At 46.7% G+C, this 26,596-nt stretch overlaps 1 protein-coding gene across 1 annotated transcript in view; it reads left to right on the top strand.

Annotated features, from left to right (window-relative positions):
* BRI3 (brain protein I3) overlaps window positions 1–26,596 on the top strand; it is a 159,607-nt gene that overhangs the window by 35,241 nt on the left and 97,770 nt on the right. Inside the window, exon 3 of the mRNA XM_085629006.1 lies at window positions 14,867–14,975. Coding sequence (XP_085485132.1) covers window positions 14,867–14,975 — 109 coding nt within the window. The remainder of the gene's footprint in view (window positions 1–14,866; window positions 14,976–26,596) is intronic.

The following is a 26,596-nucleotide window of genomic DNA, read 5'->3' as shown; positions in this document are numbered from 1 at the left end:
GAAGGAAATGGGCACCTGTCCCCCTGCTTGAATTATGAAATGAAGCAGTAATCTGGATTCAGTGGATTTTTGGTGCACAGGGCCACTGCTGCATATAAGGAAGGTACGGCCCAGGAAGTGTAGCTGAATAGGTTAATATTGGGAAAGGGAAACCCAGAATCATGTTTGGGGTGGGAAGGCTGAGAACAACATATATCTTGCATGCTGATGTAAGAAAAGGACACAGCTGTGAAAGAACATACTTGGTAATTTAGAACCGGTTGGAAGGGCATGCAGGATGGACTGTAATTGCTATAGTTAGTACATGATTCAACAAACTGTGAAAATAAAGCCCAGGAAGAAAAACAGCATGTGAATGTCCATTTAAAATGTAATTGCAGTTGTGGTCAAAGGATTAGAAAACGCGAAGGGAGATTGTGAAGCTTACAATTGGTGGTGTGTGGGGAGCAAGCGGGATAGAGATAGAAGAGATGGGGAGATATATATTTATTCTGTGACGACCCCCCCCCCCCCTGGATAAAGACAGCAGACTTTCCATTATTGAGTGAAGAGCCAAGTTTTAAGGGCTTTCCTAAGGGCTGCGTGGCTTTTCAGACTGGTAATCTGATGGGTTGGGAGTTCCATAGTTTGGCGATGGCCAACGAGAATGCTCTACCTCCCATCTCGCTTTCTGGAATTTGGGGACCACCACCAAATCCTGAGTCGCAGAGCGGTCTGGTTAGATACTAATAAAACATGGTTCTGATTGCTCTGGGACCTGAGCTATGTAAGGCCTTGTGTGCAGTGCACAAGGTCTTAAACATGATACGCTTTTTCACTAGCAGCCAGTGAAGCTTTTTTTATACCCGCCGAGATTGGTTTGAAGTTTGGGATATCTAATATCCATCTTACTGCTGCATTTTGACAGTTTGTAACTTGATCAGGCCTGACTTATTGATATAAGTATCAGGACTTGTTTGCGTCCTGATACTGGGATGTAGGGGAAGACTTTGCAAAGAATTCTTATAGAGCATTTTGAGACTGTGCGATTTAACCTGTAGGTCTAACGCAAGATTTTTTTGTCCACAGTCGCACCCAGATTGTTTGCTGAGTAGGTGGGGGTAGGCGTCATATCTGGCCACTTATTATACCATATGGAGGGTTGTCTTTCACAGATAACTCAGTCTTGTCTGCATTTAATTTCAGAAAATTAGTTTTCACCCAGTTAGCAACTGCTATCATACAATTGTTGAAGTTGGCAGTATGGACTCTGTCATCTGTGATTAACACAATTATAAGTGTCATCAGCGTATGTGAGCGCCTGTAGCCCAAATGACCGAATCTGTTTAGCTAGTGGGGATACGTATAGATTGAATAATGTTGGCTCTGGGAAGATCACTGAAGCACCTCACACGTCAGGGCAAAAGAGTCTGACTTGAAATGGTTATAGGTCACAATCTGAGATCTGAGAAGAGATTTTAAATGTTCCTGGTCCCAGTCTTTTATACCTAGTTAATATAATCGACATGTCAGAAGGGTCGTAGAGATGGTATCAAAGGCTGAGGACCAAGCCAATTGGATCAATGCCGCAGCCTGTCCCACATTGGCAAGCGATCTAATGTTGTCTACTGCTGACAACAAGGCAGCATGTGTGCCATGGTTGCCCCTGAATCCAAATTGAGAAGTGTTCAGCAATCCCTGTTCCTCAATATAGGACATAGGCTGCACATTAGATGTTTTTCCAGAATTTTTTGCGGGTATCTTGTAAGTTTCTGGAAGTCTAGGTTAGGTTTTTTCAACAAATGCCTAACTGCAGTTTCTTTCCAAGGGCATGGGTAGCATCCTGCACTAATAGCTGTGCTCATAATTGAGGTATGGGGCGCTTCAATTGTGCTGGCAACTAGTATTGTTTTGGGAGGGAATGGCTCAAACTGGGACCCCTACTTTACGTTAAATAGATAGGAATCTAAGTTATATGCGTTAAGGAAGACAGCTACTTCATGCTCCATAGTTCCTTCTCTGCTTTCTGAAGCATTTGGCTTGGACCTTGAGTCGAGCTGTGTAGGATTCTGCCTCTCATAAATAAATGAATCCAAACGCTGCACAGATAGTGGGATTTTTTGATTGAATGAAGTTGGCCAAATTATGACGGAATTTTTGGGATCCCTCTATGTTGGTATGGCCTTTAGGTAACAGAAGATTTACCACATTAAATGGCTCTGGTGGAATTAGTGGAGTTGATTTTATTAGTGTAAATGTTCGATTTCTCCTCTCTAATTTCTAATTTGTAGTCCCTAATATGGGCTTTGTGCAGTCTTTTTCTGGATATCATAGTTTTTTTTCTCCAGGCTCGTTCATTCCGACGACCAGATTGTCTAAGCTGTCTGAGCCGATCAGAAAACCATGGAGCTGTTGGCAGCTGCCTCTGCTTTTGGGTTTTGTTTAAGAGGGGCAACCAAATCCAAATCAGAACTGAGCCAGAATGAGAACTCCACTGTGGCCAGAGCAACATCCGCATGGTCCGTCCTATTACTGGCTCTAACAGCAGCAGAGACGATTTACCCAAATCCCTTCCAATTCCTCTTGCGTACTCCTCTATTAGCATAACTCGAGTCCTCTTGCTTAAGACTCCAAGAGAGTGTAAATCCCACTGCATAGTGGTCCGACCAGCTGAGTTGGAGCACTTCACTGAGTTGTAGCCGGGAGTCATTAGAAAACATTCCATCCATTGTGTGCCCTGCACTGTGTAGGGGCATCAACCAGCCTGGAGAGATCGAAGCAGGACCTAGTGTCCGGAAATGACATTGAGTCTTTACACGTGACATACTCTAAATAAAGATTAAAATCTCACTGAATTGTAAAATTATCTTTTTTCTAAGAAGGGTTCAATTACTTGGGCTAATTCTGGAATAAAGACCGATCTGGGTCCTGAAAGGAGGGGGGGGGGGTAGAGCTCTGTATAAGTTCCATATGGCAATGATACTTTGCCTTCTGTATAGTTGCTAGATCTCCACCTAGTCTGTTTTTCAGATCGTATGTAAGAAAGGTGTCCCCTGGGGGAATGGCTTACACCAAGTCTGGGCCTGACTAGTCATGAGCCCACGTTTCGATGACAAAACTCCAGTGAGGGTCGTGTGCCACTGTTAATTCAGCACATTCTATTTCCCTTTCAACTAGGGATCTGCCATTAATCAGGAAGCCTCTATTTCTCCTCTCTGGAGCTCGTTTCCTCCTTTAAGGAACCACTCTTTAATGTGTTATGGGATTTATTAGGCGTGCTGGGTAAGGTAGGAGAAGTGCCAGTCATGAGCCCGCATGATATGCAAGTTCGGCCTTCTCCCAGATAAAGCTCATTGAACCCAAATGGGGAGCAGCTCGGTGTCTTAACATAGTTTATTGACCTCCAGAGTTGTTCCTGGTAGTAAGATAATTGTGGGGCCTGATAGCATAAAAGAGACCGCTGCATGCTCGGATGCTGTACACCTACAGTGGCCCATTGGGTTGAGTGGAAAGAGATCCTCTGCGCACTCGTAAAAATGCTCATTCTTTAATAAAGCTCACTTAAATTCTTTTTATACTTATTGTAGTACTACATATAAGCACACTTTTGTGCAGTCAATCTCAGACCTCTGCCAAAAATACAGAAGGTGATCTGAAATAAAATAGCTGATCTGAGAGTCTACCTTTTTTTGAAATCGCATGACATTCTGATTTGAAGCAAATCTATTTCCTGCGAGAAATTTTCCTTCAAGCTCAAATGCTAAAAGTTATCTCCTTCAGACTTGTTACGGCTTGTTGTGGTTTAAAATTACCAGGCCTTCTCATTGTGCCAGACAGAAAAATGTAAGACAGGATGGATGTTGTGGCACATTCCTCCCATTATTGGCATGCCTGGAGAACCCATTTGTGCAGAACTACTCATTCTTTCAGGGTAAGTAAGGGTGTAGCAAAAATAAACTGAGGGCTTGACAAGAAGGGAGCCTAGAACCCATCGGGTCTCCAGAGATGTCCGCTCATTATTGATCAAATGTGTGAATTTGATCCGAAGGACTGTTCAGAAAACCGAAATTTGTAAAGCAGTAGTCAGACAAGATATCACTGAGTCAGGTCTTCCGTCACTGTAGGAGTGATTTATTTTTGTTTGTTTTTGTACTGGTTTTGTGAAATTGGGTTAGAAGTCCTACTTAACACTAGGTGCAGCTGAAGAAAAGTTTCTAGATTCTTGGATAAAGTGCAAGGAGCAGTGCCACAGACTCCGAGGTTGTAAGCAGCTTGGTAGTCTAATGTATGTTTTCGGTGCTTTCCTTAAGTGAAATACGAGGAGGTTCAAATATAAGGTTCTTTATCAGTTCAGGATGAGATCATTCCATGGCTGTCCCCTGGATGTGGATTTCGGTTTTTGACTGCCTGATTGGACTAGCAGCCCAAGTTCAGAGGAGAACACTCTGAATGGGGGTCAGTGAAGTGCAAAATTACAAACTTACTAAGCACATGAGTAGTAGTGAAGAATACATCAATGAATTGAGTCGTATATAAAGAACCTGATTATGGAAACAGTTGGCAATAAATCTATCTTTGTTGCGAATATTCACAATTGAAAGCTGATATAGAATCTTCACTCCTAGACCACCTTCAAGCACTCCACCCAAGCCCATCCACTCGCAATTACTAAGCTACTTGATTGTTCCATCATTCTATGTGTGTGATTGGATAGAAACACATTTTATATCTGGGTGCTAGAATCTTCTTCTACCCTGCCTTTATGCTCACTGCCCAGGCAACAAGCAGGGAGTACAGTGGCATCAAATGCATACGCTGTGCTCTTGGCATACAACACGCAACGTTGTACCCTGCGAGTCTGAGGAGCCTGTGGAACGTAAAAACAATTATACTTTTTTCATGCCGGAGAAAGCCAACCGGTTCCTCAAACAAAATGTCAAACAGAAAATCCTTTGCAGGGCCATGAAAAAAAAGACCATTTAATGGCTATAAACCCTCGACTTGCTCAAAGGAATAGTGCAAATGCTGCTAGGTAGGACTAAGAAGTTCGGTTCAGTTCTCAACTGAAGTCTGCTCCTCCTTTCTCCGTAACCTGCCACCAGCACTGGACCCCCTGGAGCATGTGGGACATCAGGAAAGTCCGTCAATATGGCCAGTCCATCAAACACTAACGATCCTACTTGGCATCCTTTCTTCAGGCAGACTTATTCATAATGTCCGCAGTGTCCGAACAGGAACACTGCTGGGCTTCAAGGGAGAAAGGTCCTCGACAGCCTTCTCTCCATGCAACAATGCTGCAGAGACTGGGGCAGGTAAGTCAATGTGCCGAAGCATCCCGAAGTCTTCACTGGTCCACCATAAGGAGCTTGACTTCAGCTAGTGCTGTAATAGTCTGGATGGCACTTTTGCGCGGGTGCTCGTCCAGGCTCAGTTGCCTGCACTTTAACAGGATCACACACACTTCCAGTGACCTGTCATTTTGTTTGAGTGTTTGTCCATGAAAGGCTGCAAAACCATACAAAGTTACCCATTTTATGGCAAGTTACCCCTAATGGCTGCTCTATAGTAGCTTAAACTTAGTGCGGAAATGAGATTCTGTAAATGAAGCCGGACTGATCACAGCTAAGTGTTTGAGATGACCGCCATATGAATATACCTAGTGGTTGTGATGCTGCAGTAGCACGGTACATTATACACCGAATGGCCACCTCCTATTCCCAAGAGAATCTGTGTACAGGCACACATAGTGGATTGTTGTAATTTATTTGAGCTAATTATCATTGACATTTCATTTGTTGTTTTCAGCAGAAGTCTTAACAATGCAAGCAATAAAATAATCTTAAAAGGCAATTTCAAAAAATGTACTTAATTATTGAAGTCCTTAACCATTGCAGTAAATAGTCAATCGACTTCACTAGATTGCAGACAAATAAACAATACTCCGCTCATCCTAGTAAAAAATTCAATAACTGATTATTTTTAAGGAGCTCTTGGATCGTACCCCGAGCTATAACTCTTTCAAGAAAATAGCCAAGGAGTCCATGCAGAGAATTTAATTAATGGAGACTGTAGTAGTTTTCAAAGTTGAAAACAAGATTTGTTGCCCCCCATTCATAATTTACTAAAGGCTAAGTTATGTAATGAATTTGGATATAGCGGCAAAAAAGCAATTAATGTAACTGAAATTCCATCTCTTGGTGCTGAGCAATAGGAGCGAATTAGAATTCACAATAGGGAAACTCCATGCAAATGCTGCAGAGGATGCAACTACAAGAGCGAGTCCCTATCTCACATTGTGCATATGCCCTTACTAATCCAGCCCAAGAGGAACTGGGGATCCGAACAGTCGGGGAGGCAAGCACTGCCTGCATCATGGGTCAGGATGGACAGCTCCTTTGCAGAGCAGTCCAATTCCTCGAGGTGGCACTGGGAACCCTTGAAGTCATCTGTTCATGATAAAGGCTGTAGGGAATGCAGTCAAATGGAATAAGGCAAACTGATGCCCACTAGGGCTCTTGAGTAGATCAATTGAACCAGTGAGTCATTGGACTGCACATCAGCTGTGATTTGCATTGAAAATGCTTTTAACTTTAATCTTGTATAGCAGCTTTGTTGCACACCTAGCATTGATTGAGTGGGTCGAAAGTTTATTTTTAATCACTATTTTACATGGTAGTGTGTGTGTATAATTCTTATTGAATTGGATGATTAAGCTCCTGAAATTTGTAGTCCCTATACATATTCTCGCCTTGTGAATTATTTTTTGTCCTATACAGGCTCACAATCCTATAATAAGCAATGTGGTTTTGTCATTCATAAGGATTTAAATGTTTGCCTTCAGAGTGTGTGTGTGTTAAAAAAATAATACTGCTTGGTTGCATTTTGGTACTATTCAGTTCGTCATCTTTTGTATTATTGATGATTTTATTTAATGAAGGCAGTAGCGGATTTAACTACTCTTGTACGGGAATAGGTATTGGGGTTAAGTGCAGATCTAGTACCAGTTCAGTGGTTATAGGTGATTTAGCTGAGGTGACCCCTTGAAGCAAGTGTGACTACAGGCTCTCTTAGCCACCGGTGGACCTTTTTGAAGCAAAAGTTTTGCTTCATTTTTGTTAAGCAGTAACCCCAAGTAGGTGTTAACTTTTTATTAGCATTCAGAGTGTGCAGTCACTTTATGTCAAATCTACTTATTTCGGAGTGGTATCGGGGAGGCGGATCCTTGGTTCTGAAGAAAAGCCATGGGGATTGGCTTGTAACATGTAGACCTATAGAAAGGAAGGGACATTGTAACCTATCTTTCTACTTCTCTCCCCATTTTTTTAAACCTACCAGCTGGAGGACGGATTAAAGCATTGCTCATATGCAGGTGTTTTTAACCTTTACATCCCCCTACTCCTGTTCATCACTAAGAGCATACCATTCAGTGCTCTTTTGAAACTCACAGGTTGCAGCACGCCCCGTTCGCAGCGGATCGGGAGGAGCCCTATGATGAAGCATGCCACCAAGTCTAAAGCTTTTTCTCCACTGTGCAGGGGGTTAGCACACATCAAACGGACAGGCTTTCTTTTTCTTGAGGTTCACATGTTACACCGTCCATACGCAGACTGTGGTGAGCACCAGTTATTATCTGTTGTAGTGATGGACTGGTGTTAAAGGAAGCAAATACCTTGACGTTTCCGGGTATGCTGGGATTCAGTCTGCCTCAAGTGTGAATCTTGCATATGAGGTTGAAGGTGGCCCTTGGAGTATGGTCTGCATGACTGATTGTTGTGTGTTATGAAAATGGTGGGGAAAAAAACCCAACTGCATCCAATCACTCCCATCTGTCTATTGTCCTATGACCTGGATATCATGCATCCTCATTGCAGAGAGGATCAGAACCTGTAAACTTCTCATTTTCCAAATCAAAGGAGAAAGTGGACTCGTGTAATTGTACAGAGGAAGGCATTAACTTCCCATTAACTTCCCGTACCAGACAAAAACGTATTTTTTTCTGAATAGGTTTTCTGGGTTGTTTCTTTTGCTTCTGATGCACTTTTAGTTTTTAAGTTTGGCAGTACTTTGTTTTTTTCCGTGAAATCATAATGTGTAAAAGTTGTTGCCCTGCTCCAGAAAGTTACAAATTCTCCTGATTCCTTGTTTGGCATTTTGTTAGGACTGTACATTTTGCATTTAGGTTAGTCAAAACGGCATTTAATTTGTAAAACTACCAGCGCCCATTTTCTCAAACCTCCACCACCAGCAGCACGGCAACATTATAAAAACCCCTTGCACAGGTTGGTTGCCTCTCCCAGTAAATCTGTGCAGAAATTAACAAGCACTTGCAATGCAATAGGTTTTGCATGTTTGAGCTATTGGCATTGTTAATGACTGCCTTTTATTTACCTGTTTTGAGAATTAACACCTAAATAAAAGGCATTGTCATTTATAATTCCAATAGCTCAAACTTTTAAATACGAGACCTATTGCATTTCAAGGCTCCCGGCTGCTTGGAAAGTGAAAGCGCACATGGCATGCTGAATGTTGCAGTAAAGCATGTCATGCCTTCAGTAGGAGAAACTAATTAAAGTAAATAGTGCTTACAGACTAAATAACACATACCATGTAACAACCGAAGTGAAAGGGCCAGTCCTCATGGGATGTTACAAATGAGTACCAGGCGGCACTAATGAGGGACTAACAAGCCTATTAACAATTCAGAAGTGAGCATTTACGAAGGACCATGACACAAGCCAAGACAAATGTGGGTAGAGGGTGGGCTGGGCTTCAAGTCCATACTCTAATACAGCATGCCTCGCAGAGCAGCACATGCACTGTCCAGGCTCCACCTAAAAAGGAATTACTCTATAAAACAGCAAATGATTTTTGCTTTTAGCGACCGTACCATGTGTGCTGTTTACTAGAGCCTATGTCATTAACGCACGCAAACTCATTGGGACAGCTCCCATCAGCTACTGCCTTGTTTGTGCCCACATCCTTATGCCGTGGTTTTTTTTTTTTTTCTTTCCCATATCAAATCTTGAATCCTCCAATAGGAGTATTATTCAGTGATACATTTTACAGGGATGTTTTTGCCTTCTTGATTGGCCAAAATCTTGTTTGACTCTACTGCCTTTAAGTTGACTACTGCATCAGCGTGATGATAGTGTCCATCTTGCATAACCATCCTGTGTTTGAACCTGTACCTTCCCAAAGCTACTGCTGTAATGGCACATACTGGTTGTTGAGGTGTTGTACTGTTTTATCCTGGTCAAAATCTTCTCCAAAGATACGTTTTTAGTTTCTACTTTTACCTAACCATAGCTTCTTAACTTTTGCACTGCTTAAATTAAAATCTGGCTTTTGGTATATTTTGTTATCCACCAAAAAAGGTTATTTTTAGGTCAGGCCGTCAAGAAGGCACATGTCTGGTTGCAAAATACATGTTGTGTGCTTACCAAGAACATACAGGAGCTTGGAGCCCACCCATTGCTTACCATTAGTTTCTTTAATTGTCATTTTTTTAGTCCTCTTTCTTTGGCTGGCTCCTGTGCCCCCTCTGCTTGTTTTTAAGGAGCTACTTTTTAGGTCTCGTGAGCCAAAGGCTCGAAGAGACATTTATATGTGGGTTTTTCAAAGTGCTACCCAGTCTTTTGGCTGGCCTAAACCTTGAGTGCACGAGATCACATGCACGTGCACAGCTGCTCCTCTGCTCATTGCATTCCCCCTCCCTTCTCACCCAGCCCTTTGAGGCTCTGCTCCATTACTTTCACTTTCGCTGCTTTGACCCTTGCATTCCCCCCTCCCTTCTCACCCAGCCCTTTGATGCTCTGCTCGCATCTCCCTCCTCCCTGGGCGTGAAGGGAGACAGAGCCATCCTGCTTGATTAATGGCTTTTTTTTTTTGTCTTCCAGTCAATGCGACAATCTTCACCGCTGAGTGCACTTTGGTGCTTGAGTCAATCAGACTTGGTGTGAATTGTGCCCTTTCATCCCTGCTGTCAATACAGCCCCGGGGGATCCGGACTCGCAGGCTCAATGTTAAATTCAATTATCACTCTTATGTTTTGCACAGGATGTGGTTTCATCCAGTCTCAATATCTCGCATTTTTTTTTTATTTCTACGTCGTCGGAGCGCGCGCTTTGAGGAGACCTCCCTGCTCTGGAGCAAGCCCAGCCTCCGGATGCATTCACTTTCCCGATGACGTTTTTTTGTGTTTTTTCCCCCCACGCGTGAATCACATGCACCGCTGCCCCAGTTACAACGTGAGCACCAACAGGTACTCCTGTGGGAGATGTGTAATGCGGGCTCTGGTGCTTTTTACAGAAAAAAACGACAAGCAATTCCGCCATAGTGATAATACAAAACTGGTCTTTATTCAGGAGAATTCACGTGGGGCAGCAGGTGTCTGCTTAATCAGAAAAAGGCTACAAATACGCATAAATAAACGTTGTGTACTATGCTGTTTGATTGGTGTCTGCAGGATACTTCTGTTCGGCTTAATGATTTCATGAGACTGAAAAAAACTTTAAAAACTGCGAACATTGTACAGAAGGATTTTTTTTTCCTTTTATTTTTCATTAACGACCTGATCGGACTACCAAAGAGTCAGATGTCCGTGCTCCAAGGGGTAAAACAGCAGATGCCGTTGGCATCCGGTGTCTTGCAAAGGCAAGCATGTCAGAAAGATTATGAATGAAAAGTGTATTTCCTGAACTCCAGAATTGGAGAGCTGATTCTCCACGCGGGATCTCCGTGGGACCTTGACATTGAGACATTCATGCGCTCCGGAGTGCCGCAGGACCCGAAAATATTAGAGGTGGGCAAGCCAGCAAGTTAACAGGCAGTGCTGAGCCACAGCAGAGCAAAGAGTCTCTTTGTTCTAAGAGCCTGAGAACGGGCTGTACCATCCAACTACCTGGCATGTGCATCGTGCGAGAACGGCAAGGCTAAAAATATGATAACTCTTTAAAAAAAAAATATATATCATTTTACTTTTAGTACATTAGAATATTACTAGTAAAGGACATATATTAGAAATAATAGTTTCTAGGAAAAAATGTAGACAAGGCATGGGCGAACTGGGCCCAGGGCCAGGCCTGTCTGCATTATATCCCCCGCATTAGGCCCACTCCAACCTGTACATGCATGTCATAACTTGCATAATTTTTTTAATAAAGTTAAATCAGATGTGTGTATGTTTTTCTTGAGATAAATCTTAGTCGGGGTTTGTATTTAACATGTATGATATACTTTGCGTCATGCCTTCATAACTCACAATGGCCAGTCATAAATCATTAGGACAGGCCCATAAATCATTTTGCAGGCCATAAATAACTTCGGACAATGTCAGACCATATGCATGACAGGTCATAAATCACCTTTGCCATATATCAATCCAGTCCTGTCATATTTATGACTCCTTTAGTTGTTGAGGCAATAATACATGCCGATTTTGGGGTCATAAAGTTTCTTGCGGATTTTTGTCTGATCGCGCTGGGGGTAGACTCATCACTGTTCGGCCCAACTCACTACCTTGTCAGTCCATTTTATGCCCTTCCGTCTGGAGAGTCTGGGCTGCGAGTGCCATGCTCTGCTTACTCCCCCTGTTGGTATATGCACCCTGCTGTAAGGAATCCCCAGGTAAGTGGCCAGTGGTGACATTTGAAAGTGGTGGCGTAAAATTGTCGTACTGCACCGCGGCGAGTGAGCAAAAAAGTAGCGCACAAATTGTGCATTTTCAAGCATTATTAAAGTTTGAGCTATTGGTGTTGCATTATTTAGCAATGCCAATAGCTCAAACTTCAATAATGCGAGACCTATTGCATTGCAAATGCTTGTTTCTTTTTGTTTAAGCACTCCATTAGAGAGCATGCGATTTTCAGAGGTCTTCCTTGCCAGCTTTTATCCCCGCCACTCAGTCCACTTGCTTCTCTCATACCACCCACACTTGTGTTGCTCTCTCGCCCTTGTGCTTCTGCAATCCCCCCACTCCATGCTGCTCTCCTCTGCCCATTTTCTCTCCCACTTGTTGCTTTCCCCCATCTGCCATGTTGGTTCAGCACCACCCATCCCAACCAGAAAGTCAGTTTTTTGTTTTTTAAAAGGAGCTTTGAGCTCCATTTTAAAACTACCCCTTTGCGCTAGTTTAAAAAAAAAAGAAAAATGTAAACCTACTTATCTATCTCAAATTGGTAAATAAAACGGTGCGTTTTGTAAGTGGGTGCATTTCTGTTGAATACATACGTGTGTGTGCCTACAAACTGATGCAACAGTCAGGTTGTGTATTTGGGGCGGTGGGGGGGGGGGGGGGGTCATATTGTGTGTGGCAGCCACAACGCTGTTCAACATGATTAAAAACATTAACAAAGCTAATAGGCTGTAGACCAGCTGGGTGTAACAATATGGGCACTAGGAATTGTGTGTGAAGCTGTGGAATTCAGTGTGGTGAGGGAAGCAACCATGCAAAGCCTGAGGAAGCTTGAAAAAGCATAAGCTGTGAATGGGTTTATCTCCCATGCTTTCAAAGCTTCTTGCTTCAGCCTACTTCAGCTCTTATCATTGAATTTGTGTGTGTTCTTTGTGTCCATGTTGTCTGCCCATTTCTATTGGCATTTTTGACCAGTGAGAAAATGAGTCCAATTCCCCGGGCTACCAAAAATAATCCTCATTCTGCCCATCACTTGGAGCCTCATTTCGCTTGCGGTCAGACAAGCGTCCGACTGCCATCTTATCTGGATGGAGACTAGCCGACAAGTAGTCGGTAGTTCCACCCTTCATATTAAGATGAGACCACCGTGTAGGCAGTCATAAACATGCCTTTTATTATTGCGGCTTGTGCTGCGGGCCAGAAGAGGGCCGTTGCACAAGCCGCAATGGTGCATGGATGTTTTTTTGGGGGGAGGGAGGGGGGGGGGAGGGGGGAGGGGGGTGCACCGTATGTGTTCACCCCCCCGCCTCATAGCAGAGGCCCACGGTGGGCTGGGTCCCTGCTAGGGGCCCTCATAGTCCCTTTTTTTGGGAAATGGACATTGTAATCCCTACCGCTGAGCCTGCACAGGCCCCGCCTTCGTTGTAGGGATTACTGTCCGAATGCCGCCCAACATGCTCCTTGAGCCTGTCTGAGGCGGCGGTCTTTTCGCCCCGCCCGCTGCACTCTGATCGCTGGTATCTTAATCCAGCAGTCGGACCGTTGCCCTGGATGTCAGGCAGACCACTGTCACGGACGCCCTGTTGGCGCTCTGCCTAACATCCAAATGATGCCCTTGGTGTCAGTTAATGAGCTTTACTCTTTTTGATCCGGTATTTAATTTTGTGTGAGGAAGTGATTCTTCATGATTAGGTTGATTAAAACAAACCTTAGAGTATGTACAATATTTTGATTCCTAAGGTAGATGTAAGTTGATTGGCATGCAACTGAGAGCTTTTTTACGCAATGTTGTGAAGAAGTGTCAAATTACCTGCAGTACTATATAAATCTGATAAGCTGGACTTATTCCGTGTATATATAGTAATTCTATAGCGCAAACCTAGCAAAAAGGCAGGCGAGCGCTTTACATGGTCAAAGACTAGAATAAAGTTGACAAGTAATATGAGGGGTTCTGGACATTTAATGCATTGTGGTGTACTTCAAAGAGGCAAGGCCTCAACTCTTTCCTGAATTAGAGCAGTGTCTGGGGCCTGATGGATACAGTGGTGTTCCCGATGTGTTTTTTTTTTTTTTTTTTTTGTGTGTGTCTCTCACATTAGGCAGATAAATATCTCTGACAAAGTTTCATCAATGTGTTATGTTTTTGTCAATCGAAATAATGTTTTTACCTTTATTTGGTGAAATGTGCGTAGTCTAACATTTGGTAACTGGCTTGATATATATTGTGGCCTGATTGAAAGTGAAATAAAATGCACATCGGCCTGCAAATTATTTTGACTATGTATAAGCATGGTTGTTCAGTGTTTGTATTTCAACATTTTTTATTGCGCTTACTAGCCCCAAGTGGTCATTGAAGCGCTTACCTACATGTGTAGCAAGCTGCACCATGCCAGCCGCGTGGTTGAAAGGGTTTTTGCTTTGTTATCCGATGTGTTAAAATGAAGATTGTCTCGTAGACAGGTCACATAGAACAAGTTGTAGGTTTATTTGTTAAGTTACAAAGTTCATATAATGCCCCACCAGGAGCAGCCTCCTTGCTGCTCAGCCCATCTCTTCCAACTGACATCTCCTCAAGTCCCACACACTCAACATTCCAAATGACATCATTAATGGCTGAGCAGCAAGGGACAGAACAGGAATAAGGAAGATGCACCAACTAGCAACAATTAGGTTATAGCAACGATGTAGGCAGTGTTTGTGTCGTGATCGAGGACCACGGAGGTGTGCTTATCTTGTTGTGGGACACAGTTCATAGCAGTGTGGTGGATGATTAGGTGTGTGGGACAAACATGCGGTATATGGTTTTTCAGTGTACTGGCAGCTTTGAACATCTCTGCAGGTCCCTTTGTGGTATTTATTATATAGTCTTTATCTGGTTACAGCACTGGGCTGTCCAATCTGAGTTACTAGAGTACTGTGATGGTAAATTAGAGTTTAAAACGTGATGGTGTAGGGTTTTTGTTCGTATGACTACACATATTTTGAAAATTAAAACTACACTGGGTTGCAGGCCATTTTGGATGTAAAATTATCCGTAGTACGGAACAACTAGACTTTCGTTGTCCACATCATTTGTGCTCGTTCAGAAAAATTGCCTAACCGGAGTTAAGATTCAGACTTGGGTTAGAATATTCCCACAATGTAGTGCTAGAGTTGCATTCCTTAACATTTAATTGGAATTTGCCTTTCTTGCTGGCAGTGTACTATACTATCCAGGTACTTACAAGTGTCTGTCTCTCCCTCCCTCTCTTTCAGGGTATGCTACTCCACTCCCACACCCGCCATATCCAAGCACATATACGATCATTCAGCAGCCGACTACTACCACCTCCGTTGTTGTAGTTGGCGGATGCCCTGCATGCAGGTACATACTTTTTCCTGTTAAGTATTTTATAAAATCTATTATGTTTGACATTCAAATTTCTCATGTATCTATGGCTAGTTGGGGTATTTTTTTGGGGGGGTATTTTTTTTTGCTAATTTTTTTTGCTTGTTTTTGTCAGATGACCGGCTTGAATGCACTGTTTCTGATTAGTTGCAGTTAACAGAAATGATTTTTGGTTGAATGTTGAATTCTCCAATAATAGGCCAGGAGTATTTCTGGGGCATTTTAATCCATTAGCCGTTGCTATACTGAGATGACTGCTAATGCAAAGTGAACTTGGTAACTGCATTTTGAAATGTTGCATCTAATCTAGATGATTCTCCCATGTAGTAGCTGCGTCTAGGACTATTGTTAGAAACCATGTTTTATTTTGGTTTTCACAATGGGGCAGAGTCCGTATAACTCCCCAGGAAGAATCCCACACCTCAGCAATATGTATTGGCCATTTCCATTAATTTTTGTACTTGTGAGTTAGATGCGAGACATTGCAATCTGGATTAATAGTCTAACTCGGTGCTTCCCAAACCTTTTAGAACCACAACCTATTTTTTTTGTAAAACATTTTGGACTCCGCTAGCTTTACTGGTCAGAAGACAGTATTTTTTTGTTTTTTTGTTTTTGTATAACTAAAGTATCGTGTGATAGTGCAATGTTATTTACAGACATGTTTTCCTTTTAAATGGCCATTAAATTTATACAGACGTATAGTTTCACTGACACAACTGTGTTGTACAGAATTAATGTGTAGATATTGGGTTTCAATGAATATTTGTCATTTGCACATCACCAAGTAAAGTGTCTTGATTTGTTTTGCTCCCATCAAAACCTTTGTTTCCATCACGATCAAGATTTATTTTTTTATATGTTCTTCATTTGTGCTTTCCTAACTGCTGATTGTGTACAGTTCAATTACAGCTATGTACATTTTGTTGTGTGTTACAAACAAATGACATCCTAGGGCCTTTCCTTTCAAACTCCTTGTACCCCCGCAAGATTGTCACATATGTCACTTTGCTTTTCTTTCTCTGACTGCAAAGTGAGAGCAGTTTGTATAACCCCAATTACCATGTTAAAAAAACATAAGCAGCAATTTGTCAGAACACATAGCCGGACCTTTGAAGCATGGCAAATATGACAAGGTAAAGCAGTATTTAAAGGCCCCTTAATTTATTGTTTGAACTTTTGTGACCCACCAAAAATCTGATCACAACCCACCAATGGATTGGGACCCACTGTTTGGGAAACACTGGAAATCAAACTCTAGACAGAAGTCTTCAGCCACAGGAGATTACTGTTTTGCGAATCCAAGTTTGGAGTAAGTTTTCTCAGAAGCCTTTTGCCACCATTTTGGGGTTATAGTTTATGGAGAGCCTGTCTTTAAATTGTATCCAAATTGTCCATAAATTATGCAGCTCCTAAGGAGCACTGGGGCTTGCAACTTAAGCCCATGACCATAAGTTTGAAGGTTGTGTAACATGCTGTTTTTTCTTCCCTCCCTTTGAAGAGCATGATTGAGGTGACATTGAAGGTACCAAAGAGGGAACCATTTCATGAATCCGATGTCTGGTTCACCCCATCAGATAATATAGTAGATCCCCCAACCAACGTAAAAAATAAATTTGGTAGACTTTGAAATTGACAGAAGCATGCAGTGCCTCTGAATAAAACAAAATGGAGGTTCATGATATAAAAATATCAATAATCGAGAAATGTACTGAAAAGTCAGTTAATTCAGAGTCAAAACAAACACACCAACATGGTTTAAAGAGCTATACTTGTTCTACTTTGAATGATTATTGAGATTAAAACTCAAGTCTCAACTCCTTCCTACACATAAGAATACGCTGATATCCTCCAAGTTTGAAAAGGCATTGAAATTGTCATTTTGTCTCCAATAGAGGAGCTTTGCTCAAAGTTTGCTTAAGCATTCAGTGTAGTCAAGATGCCTATTCAAACTGGTTATTTGAAACATGGGGAACAAACAAACCGGGTAGGGGTGAAAATACAGGTAGATAATCACACCTGCATGTGCATTACATTGAGGGCATGATGAAGCAAAGGGGCAAATGGTAGCAGCCAAACTCAGCACAGTGAAACTGAGCTGCTGGGCAAGATGAGGCCATCATATGGCAAAATATTAAAATTGATCGCCCACCTTAGGAGATGGAACCATGTCCATCCATTCCGTTGGCACCAGTTAATCTGGCAGTTTTATTGTGTTGTATTTTTACGGTTTAAATCTTTTATTGGCATTTCAAAAAAACATACAAAGAGGCTCCAACCGCTCTTGCGGCGAACTCCGTGCTTAGTCTCTGAGCGGTGGATGGACCCCACCTATCCCGGCCGCGGTCGGGATCAATCGTGGGTTGGATTGGGGAGTTCGACGTGATTCCTGGTAGCTTTCGTGGAGCAAACTTTATGTTGAAGGTAAAACACCCCCCTCCCCTACCCCACCCCTTCCCCCCCGTTCCACGTCCATCTATCCTCCCGCCTCCCGAAGCTCAGTCACTCTCCAGCCCTACCCCTCTGTCTGGTCCTCGGGTAGTCGCAGCAGCCGCAGATAGCGGGGACAAGTAACCTCCCTGAACTCGGAGGACAACGGTGCTAGAAAGGGCCTCCAATTCCCCAAACCTAGAACCCTCCCCGGCCAATGTCAAAGAGTTTCTCCATACCCAGGACATGCCACAACCGGTAGAGCCAGCCTGTAAACGTCGGTATGGTGGGAGTGCGCCAGTGAGTAACTATATTCTGCACCACTGACCCCAACGCTATCGCGATCTGTCGTCCCCTGCGCAATTTGAGCGGATATGCTAAAGGATTAGGGAGGCCTAAGAGTGTACGCTGGGAAGCGCGGGATCGCAGTGTCGAAATGTTTGTCCACCTCTTCAAGCACCTGGGTCCAGTAAGCCTGAACTCTCTCACACTCCCATAGCAGATGAGTTAGGGTTCCAATCTGTCCGCACCCCCTCCAGCAGTGTGCATCTCGCCGCCCACCCATTGCGTGTAAGCGCTCTGGGGTGTAGTACCAATAGGTCGTGATCTTCGTGAGGGTGTCTGTGGCCCATGTGATAAGCAGAATGTCTGGCTCTGTAAGCTATGCCCCCCCCCCCCCCACTCTTCCCGCGTCAAATTCCGGCCAAGCTCTCTTTCCCAGCGTGTCCGTCCTGCATTATACGTATGCACGAATTGCAGTTGAAGCATTCTGTACAGGTCAGAGATGAGTTGCTTATCGGACGATCGCGTTACTAGCCACCGCTCGTACTGGGAGCCGCCGGTCAGCAACCGGGTGGACCCACCCGTCAAGCGCCCAATGTCTGACCTGGAGATAGCGGATCCTCTCCTCCTCCGGCAGCCCGTACTCCTGGCGAAATTGCTGGAACGGGTACACCCCCTCCGCATCATACATATGACACAGGAAACGGCAGCCAGCTGGCTTCCACCCGCTGAAGGCCGCCGAGTCCATTCCAGGAGCGAATTCCGGGTTGTCAAACAGGGGCGTAAGCGGGGACGGAAAGGTAGTGAGTTCATTAGGAGCGTTAGTCCGGTCCCATATTTCGAGAGGGACCCGAGTGATGTGTGAGGCATAAAGGTTGGGGGGCCGGTGTTTACGCAAGAAGGGGATCTCTTGTAGGGGCCGGGCAGCCACCGCCTGATCCCGACTCCCAGCGGCTCCACTCCACCAGATAACGCAGCTGTGTGGCCCAGAAGTAGATCCGAAGATCAGGGATCCCGAGTCCCCCGTCTTCAGGTGCGAGAGTGGACAGTGACCCCTTCATGCGCGGTTTCCGGCCGTTCCTAATGAATCGGGACAGCTCTGCTTGAGTCTGTTGGAGCCACCCAGCTGGCGGGTAGAGCGGGATGGTGCGGAAGAGATGGAGGATCTGGGGTAGTACCGTCATCTTGACTGCCGCGACCCTGTCTAGCCATGAGAGGGGGTAATGCTTCCATCGCCCCAGCTCTCTGCGAATCTTCCGGCGCAAAGCGGCGTAGTTAAGGGCCACCACTCGTGGGAGCGTAGGCGGCAACTGAATCCCCAAATATGGGACAGATTCCTCTGCCCACTGAAACGGGAGGGAGCTCTGCAAGTGCTCTCGGGTGGAAGGAGTCAGAGAGGCTGAGGGCCACTGACTTGTCCGTGTTCACTTTGAACCCCGCTACCCGCGCAAAGGCGTCCTATTCTGCTACGCACACCGGCAACGCCTCCCGCGGATTCGACAGCGACCGCAACACGTCTTCCGCATAGAGGCTGATGGTATGGGTATACCCCCCCGAACTTAATGCCGGAGATTCCCGTATTTTGTCTGATCCTCTGGGCGAGGGGTTCCATATACGCCACAAAAAGCAGCGGCGACAGTGGGCACCCCTGTCGCGTGCCCCTCGTTATGGCGAAGCTAGTGGACGTGTGACCGTTTACCCAGACCACTGCCGACGGGAATTTGTAGCAATTAAAAATATGGGTGCGAAATTTCTCGCCCAGCCCCATCCGCTGCAACACCTGCTCCAGGTAGGGCCAGTGGACGCAGTCAAACGCCTTTTCGGCGTCGACCGTGAGCGACATATATTCACCCGTTGTACGAGAGGCTTTCTCGACCAAATGCAGGACGCGTTACGTGTTGTCAGTGGCCTGACGTTCTGGGATGAACCCCACCTGATCCGGGTCAATGAGGCCCGGCATACTAGATGCTGGCCAGGATGCCAGAGTAAAGCTTAAGATCGACGTTCAGCAACGAGAGAGGGCAGTAGGCCCCGCAGCGCGTCCGGTCTTTCCCTGGTTTGGGGATGACTACAATGTGGGCCCCCAACAGGCCCGGAGGGATGGCTCCCGCGACCAAGAAGGAATTGAAGAGACTGGTGAGGAGGGGCGCCAACTGGGTGCAGAACTTCTTATAAAAGATGGCGGTGAAGCCATCTGGCCCCAGAGCTTTCGCCAGTTTCAACCGGGAAATCGCCGCAATCACTACTTCCGGGCGGATGTCCCCATCGAGCCGATCAGCCTGGGCCTGTGTCAGGCCGAGAGCGTGACCGAATCCAGAAAGGCAGTCCCCTCGTCGGCGGCTAGCCGAGAGTCCGAATACAGGTCAGCATAATATGCCTGGAAGGCATCAGCTATGTCCCCGTCGTCAGTAACTCTCCTTCCGTCCTCCCGGCAGGTCTCTTGGACCCCTTGACGTTTCCGGACCTCCCGAAGCTTGTGCGCGAGAAGGCGTCCGCACCTATCCCCGCCCGTGTAATAAGCGTGCTTTAAACGAAGGGCCGCGTATTCCGCTCGGTCCTGGTCCAGCGCTGCTAGCTGCTGGCGTGTGGCCCTCAGCTGCCGCCACACCCTCGGGCCCCTGTCCTCTGGTGCATCTGCTCCAGCTCCCTGGTTTTTTGCGTTAGCTCTTCCTGCTTTTGCCGCCGCTCTAGGTTGTCGGCTGTCGAGATAGCAATGAACTCTCCCCTAAGGACTGCCTTCATCGCAGCCCATTGTGTCGCTAGGGTAGTGTCAGTATTGGCGTTATGCGCCAGAAAATCTGTGATCGATCCGCGAATCTGCCCCAGCACGTCTTCCCGGTGTAGCAGGGTGTCTCTAAGGTGCCAAATCCTATACGGGCGCACCACCGGCGGCAATGACAAACTCGCAAACACCGGGGCGTGATCCGAAAGCGAGGCTACCCCTATCTCAACAGCCGTTGTCATTGCTCTGACCGCCGATGAAACCAGAAGGTAGTCCAGCCACGCATTTTGTGTGCATGCGAGTAGTAAGAACTCCCGGCCCTGTGGGTGGAACGCGCGCCACTAATCATCAAGCCCCAGTTCTCGAAGACGGGCAAAGCCCGCCGCTGAAAGGGCGCCCGTCTGATGCGTGCATTGGCAAGACCTATCCTGTATGTTGTCAAATACGAGATTCAGATCTGCCCCCCCCCCCAGGATGACATGGCGGTCACTCGTCACCGTGACCTCCGTGAGGGCGGACTGCAAAAAGCGTTCCTGACCCTCATTGGGAGCGTAGAGCGAGCCGATGGTGAAGGTTATGCCTCCCAGTGCGAGCCTATAAATCGGCAGCCTCCCTCTGATTTCCGCCTCCTTCTGCAATACTTCCCCTTTGAACCGCTGGGCCACTAGGATCGCTACCCCCGCTGTCTTGGTGGGGCTAGAAGAGAAGAGCTGTATTGGGAATTTGAGCCGGTGACAGTCCTGTGCTAGTAGATGGGTCTCCAGGAGGAGGGTAATATCTGCCTGGGAGTTCTCCAGGCAGGACAGCACGGCCCTGTGTTTCACTGGGTTGTTGAGACCCCGAACATTAAGGGTCAATATTGTAAGTGCGTGAGGCGCCATTCACCCCGTCGGGTTCCCTCCTGAACATGCCATGTGGACTGCGCAGGCCGCGCGGGAGCCGTGCCACAGGGGTAAGTGGTGAGTGTGCCCTGTGTGCGTGCAACTGTCCTGACTCTTCCCCCTGATGGACGTGGAACCCCCTTCCCTGCCCCGCTCCCCCCAACCCCGACCCAAACCTCCCAACCAACCCCCCCCCTCTCCAACCCCCCCCAACATGGAACAACAAAAGTCCAGAACCATTGTCCTCCACGTTCCAGTGGATGGTGAAGTAGGGACGCCAGGTGCAACGATACAGTGAGAAGGCACCCCTCCCGCAGGCGACACATTCAATGAGCCAGAGGTACCATCAGCCAGTTCCATCACTCAGCTGCATCGGTCGAGGCACTCCGCAGAGATCTAGTGCCGCCTGCTGTCCTCGAAGGATCTCCGCTGCCGGAGCTTTCTTAGCACGTCTACGGCGGCCCTGGCGGCGCCAGCCAGGCCCGGTCGTCGCCGCACCCGTTGAGCCGTCCTCTGCCTCACTATCGTCCTGTGGGAGATCCACCCCCAACAGCTTAGCCGCCTCCGACAGGGACCGCAGCTGACAATGCGAAACACCAAGCGAAAAGGGTGGCCCCAGCTAAACTGAATGTTGCGTTGTCGGAGGTGCGTTGTGATCGGCTTTAAAAAGTCTGCGTTTGTGAAGCGTGAGCGCCGAGAGGTCTTGATACAGTACCGGCGCATGGTCTCAAAATTTCCCAGGGTGCTGCTGACTGGCTTTGAGTAGTATCTCCTCTTTGGTGCGGTAGTCCTGTATGCATACCAGGATATCGGGCAGATTGGCTGCCGCGGGGGCCCCACCCTGTGCGCTCTGTCGATTCGCGAGTCCGGCGGGCGCTCCAGGATATGATTGAAAAGTTCCCTCGTGAAAGCGAAGAGGTCCTTAGAATCGTCAGTACTCTGCACCCCTCGAATGCGTATGTTATGGTGCCGGGACCGGTTTTCCAGGTCCTCTACATGTGACTGTAGATCCACCTGTTGGTCGTGGAGCCGCAGGAGTTCCTGTTGCAGCGCCGCCAGCTCCGTGTCTCGGCCGTCCCCCTTATCCTCCAACGTGGCAACGCGCTCCCCAATGCTGTCCACATCCCTACGAACCTCCTTGAACTCCGCTGCGAAATCCTTCTGTAGATTCTGGATGTCGGTTCGCAGACCTGTGAACATGGATTCTAAGAAGGACTTCGTGATGGGTTCAGAACCCTCCGGCTGCACAGGCGGGAGGCCTGCCGCCCCCGTCGCCATACCACCGTCTGCAGGCCCCACCCGTGGTTTCGCGAATAACTCCTTCAATGTCTTGTCTCTGCGGCCTTTCGGAGGGACCATAACGTGCCGTAGGTTCCGCCATCGCACCCTTCAGAGGGCTTGGAGCCTCGCGCCAACCATCCAATGCCGGCCCGCTACCCGCCTCCTTCAACTCCGCCACATGCACTGCCGAGTCCACGCCGGGCAGCACCCTCCGTGACCCCCTCGTGGTCACTCCATATTGCTCAGGTGCCTACCGGGCTCTCCGCGCCACTCCTCCGCCTCACTGCTATGGCGTCTGCCAGAATCCGACCACTGCACGGTTGTAGGGGAGACTGGGCCCAAGTTTCACCCCCTCGCCGCGACTGTCTCCTTCAGGGCCCCTCGCCAGGCCACCGCGTCCCCGATTGCCTCGCACCACAGATCCAGCGGGCCTCCTCTGCTCCTCCTCGTGCGGCAGACACCCCTCTGCAGGCTCGCCTCCAGCCAATTGCCCCTGGACTCCTCCCGAGGCAGCGCGCTCCTAGCCAGAGGGCTACCCCTCCACCAGCACCAGCACCAGTATGCAGACTGCCGACTCCGGCCTATGCTCCAGTCCCATGGCCCCTCAGTCGGCACTCCGGGACGCCGCCCGCTGCTCCTCCGTGTGGCTGCCCCCACCAGAGTGGGCCCCTGGTCTCTACCACCAGTGTCTTTGCCTCACAGGCGCGCCGCCGAGCTCCGCGCCTCGAAGATGGCACCGATAGGCTCCCGCCAGGGGCCCCCACTTGCCTGCCCCAGGTCCCCGGCCGCCGGCGCTAGCAGCGCGATCACCTGCCTGGGCGTCGCTGTGATCTCGCCGGGTCCCCAAGGCTCCGCTCCGGTCCACGTCTCGCGACTCCTCCGGGCAGCCGACCGCCGTCCCTCCGCTCCGGGACCACCGTCCCCACTCCGCATGGGCCGGGAACGCCGCTCCGTGGCTCCTCACGCCGCTCGCAGGCCGATCTGCCCCTCCGCTCTCTGAGGCAAGGGCACCAATCTGGTTCACGCTGGGCCAGCCAGGATCCTCCACAGACGCGCTGGCGTCTCCTAGTGCCTCCCGGGCCCTCGTCCGACTGCCATCCGGCCTAGGATGCCGCCGCTGACTCGTCCAGGCCGCTCCTCCGTGCGCCAGGCCTCAACCACGCCACGCCCCTCTCTCACCCGATGTCGCGGGTCTCCGGGATCGCACCGGCGGGCGGCAACCACGCTCCTGGCTCTGCCGCTGCGGTCGGCACACCCTGGGCTATTTACACCGATGTCAGCCAGCTGGAAACAGCCGAACACTGGGCTTTCCGTGGGCCACCTGTGGGAGAGGCGAAACTGCACGTCCGCCTAAGCCGCCATCTTAACCACGCCCCCTTGTGTTGTATTTTTGAGAGCATCTAAAAGAGCAACAAGGGTTCTCCTGGAGAGGTGGAATCCTTTACAAAAGAGCAGTTTCTCTACTTTGCCTTCTGTGTTAAACCTCAAAACTGAAGCTACTTCCAAAGCACTGGTACCTGGAAGTGTAAAAAAAAAAAGAAAAAAGAAAAACCACAATCTGCACAAGATCCGTTACATAGTCGAAATTGATAAAGGGCAGACTCTATATTAAAAAAAAAAAAAAGGGGGGGGCTACAGCACTGAAGAGACCAAACTCCATCATCCGGGCCTCCTAGTGATGTCAAAATTTAGAATTAAAGTTGCAAGAGAAGCTGTCATCCTTTCAATTCTGAGCAAAAATAGTAAGCCAGACCTCCATAGCGAGTACGCAATCTAAAAAAATTATTTCGTTCGTCTGTTCCAAGTAGCTTAACATCAAATGGGTGGGTACACTGAAGAATTACATGAAGTAATGGCATGCATTCACCTCCAACAAGTGGATATTAAGCATTATTAGATTTAGCTGCCAAATAGAGTTGGTGAAGAAACCACCTGCTGTAAAACTAAGACATTAAACCTAACAGATCACATTCCTCTCCTACTGTAGGAGATACAAATACTATTGCTCAGAGGAGGCATAGAAAAAGTACAACACAAGGAAAAACACTGCGTTGTATACTTCTCAATCCAAAAGCATGACTCGTCATGACAACCTATTTGAGATTTGCATTTTTGAACAACTTAGTCAAGACAGTCTTTAAATGACAACTGTGCAACAAGCTATCCACCCTCCTGATCAGCCTACATAGGCGTCAAATATGCCTACATATGGATTCCGATGGATGGAAAACACCGAATACATTGCAGGTTTGTGATGGGGTTATTCATAAGATCACTTAGTGTTGTGGGGTAAAATCAGCTTTGGAAGTGTTTACAAATCACTTGGCACTGACGACTGTACGTCTAAGGTGAGAAACTACACACGTGTGTATCCACACGTGTCCATATCTGAATAACTGGCTGACGAAGGGAAACTTGTTCCTGCAATGTCAGAACAGTATCAGTCAGGTGATTAATCACTGGTACCAAGCCGGGTTAAGAGGAATCCTGAACAGTTTGACACCCACTTCATTAAAATGTTCTTATGCGTAGTTGAATAGGGCACAGCAATGGTCATACCATCAAGCATGAGGGTGCTTTGATTTCAGTAGCCGTTTTTCCACTACTGGACACCTCCACCTTGGACATTGAGATCTGTGATGAAGTTTGGAATGCTTGCAAGATTGCAAATGCAACCCACAAAAGAAAGGGTGACAAACCTTCGGTCAGACACTGGGTGGCTGGAAGGATATAGTGGTCGTCACAAGCAAGGTTTGGCAAAATCTAAAATGACAAAGTTTAAAGAAGCAGTGCCCACATTTAAAATGACAAATGATTCACACATGGTGTGGATGTGTTAGTCTCAAAAGCCTACAACTTGGGTGTCGGGCTAACCAGACAACATGATCAAACCTAGAACTGTTCTAGAACTTAACGTTTTATTTCTGCATCTAATAACTTTCCAATGCTCGATTCATGGCCCACTAGTCCAGAATGTATACAGACCACACCACAGCAATGTTTCATATAATCAAGAAATGAAAACTAAAGTCCTACACACGCGCAAGATTGACTCAAGACATTTAACACCAGATTTAATTTGTGCCAATACATGCCAGGCAAACCAAGAGTAAAGGCAGGAAGACTAAGCCAACGGATAGGCACTTCCTATGAATGACAACCATATTAGAAAGTTGGTAACGCCCCCCCCCCCCCCCCACCTTAATTGTTTGCTTCCAGAGACCAAATAAAATATTTTTTATCCAATTACAGACGTCCAGAATTTCAGTGGAATATACGGTCAGGGAAATGGTATAGAACATTTGATTACTTATTTTTACTGGTAGTACTAATACTCCTGGCCATCAACCGGTGCAGAGACACTTATTGTACTACATTGGGTATACCAGCCATGGTACTCGCACCTTATGAACAGGCGTCAACACAAGATTAAGCAGTTGCCATTCTTCCCAACCCTGCGGACACAGCCCTGCTGCTAAATTCAGGCCCTTGTATTAGGTCCTCCATGAATTCCCACACTTTGCATTACCACAATGGTGCAAATGTCATAGGGAAGCTGCAAGGTCCGCAGCAGTGTTTTGTGCCAAAATGGATGTTCTTTATAAGGTGGGGTTAGGAACGGTGTCTTCAAAACTTAAGGAGGATGAGTTAACATTCATTAAGTTTAAACAATCAATTTCTTTCTTCGATTTTACCAAAGAAAGACTAGTCAATTTGAAACAAAATACAAAAATTGACATCCACATAATTTACACTTGCTTTAGAACGCCAATGAGATAACGTAATAGAAAGAAAACATACTGTAGGTTTTTTAAAACTGTTAATACAGCAGGGCCGACCTAACTTGAGTAAACTTCAATGGTTTTAAAAGTGGTTGCAAAAACGTGTCGTAAGTTATTATGTTTTATACAGTTCATGACAATATGTAATGTATCATTGACTGAGACGTTGCCACAATCACATAGGAGCAACTTCGAATCCTTAAAGCAACCATGATTAGA

Source organism: Triturus cristatus, chromosome 10 (genome assembly GCF_964204655.1).
Source record: "Triturus cristatus chromosome 10, aTriCri1.1, whole genome shotgun sequence".
NCBI lineage: Eukaryota > Metazoa > Chordata > Amphibia > Caudata > Salamandridae > Triturus > Triturus cristatus.
This window is presented reverse-complemented; position numbering and strand designations above follow the sequence as displayed.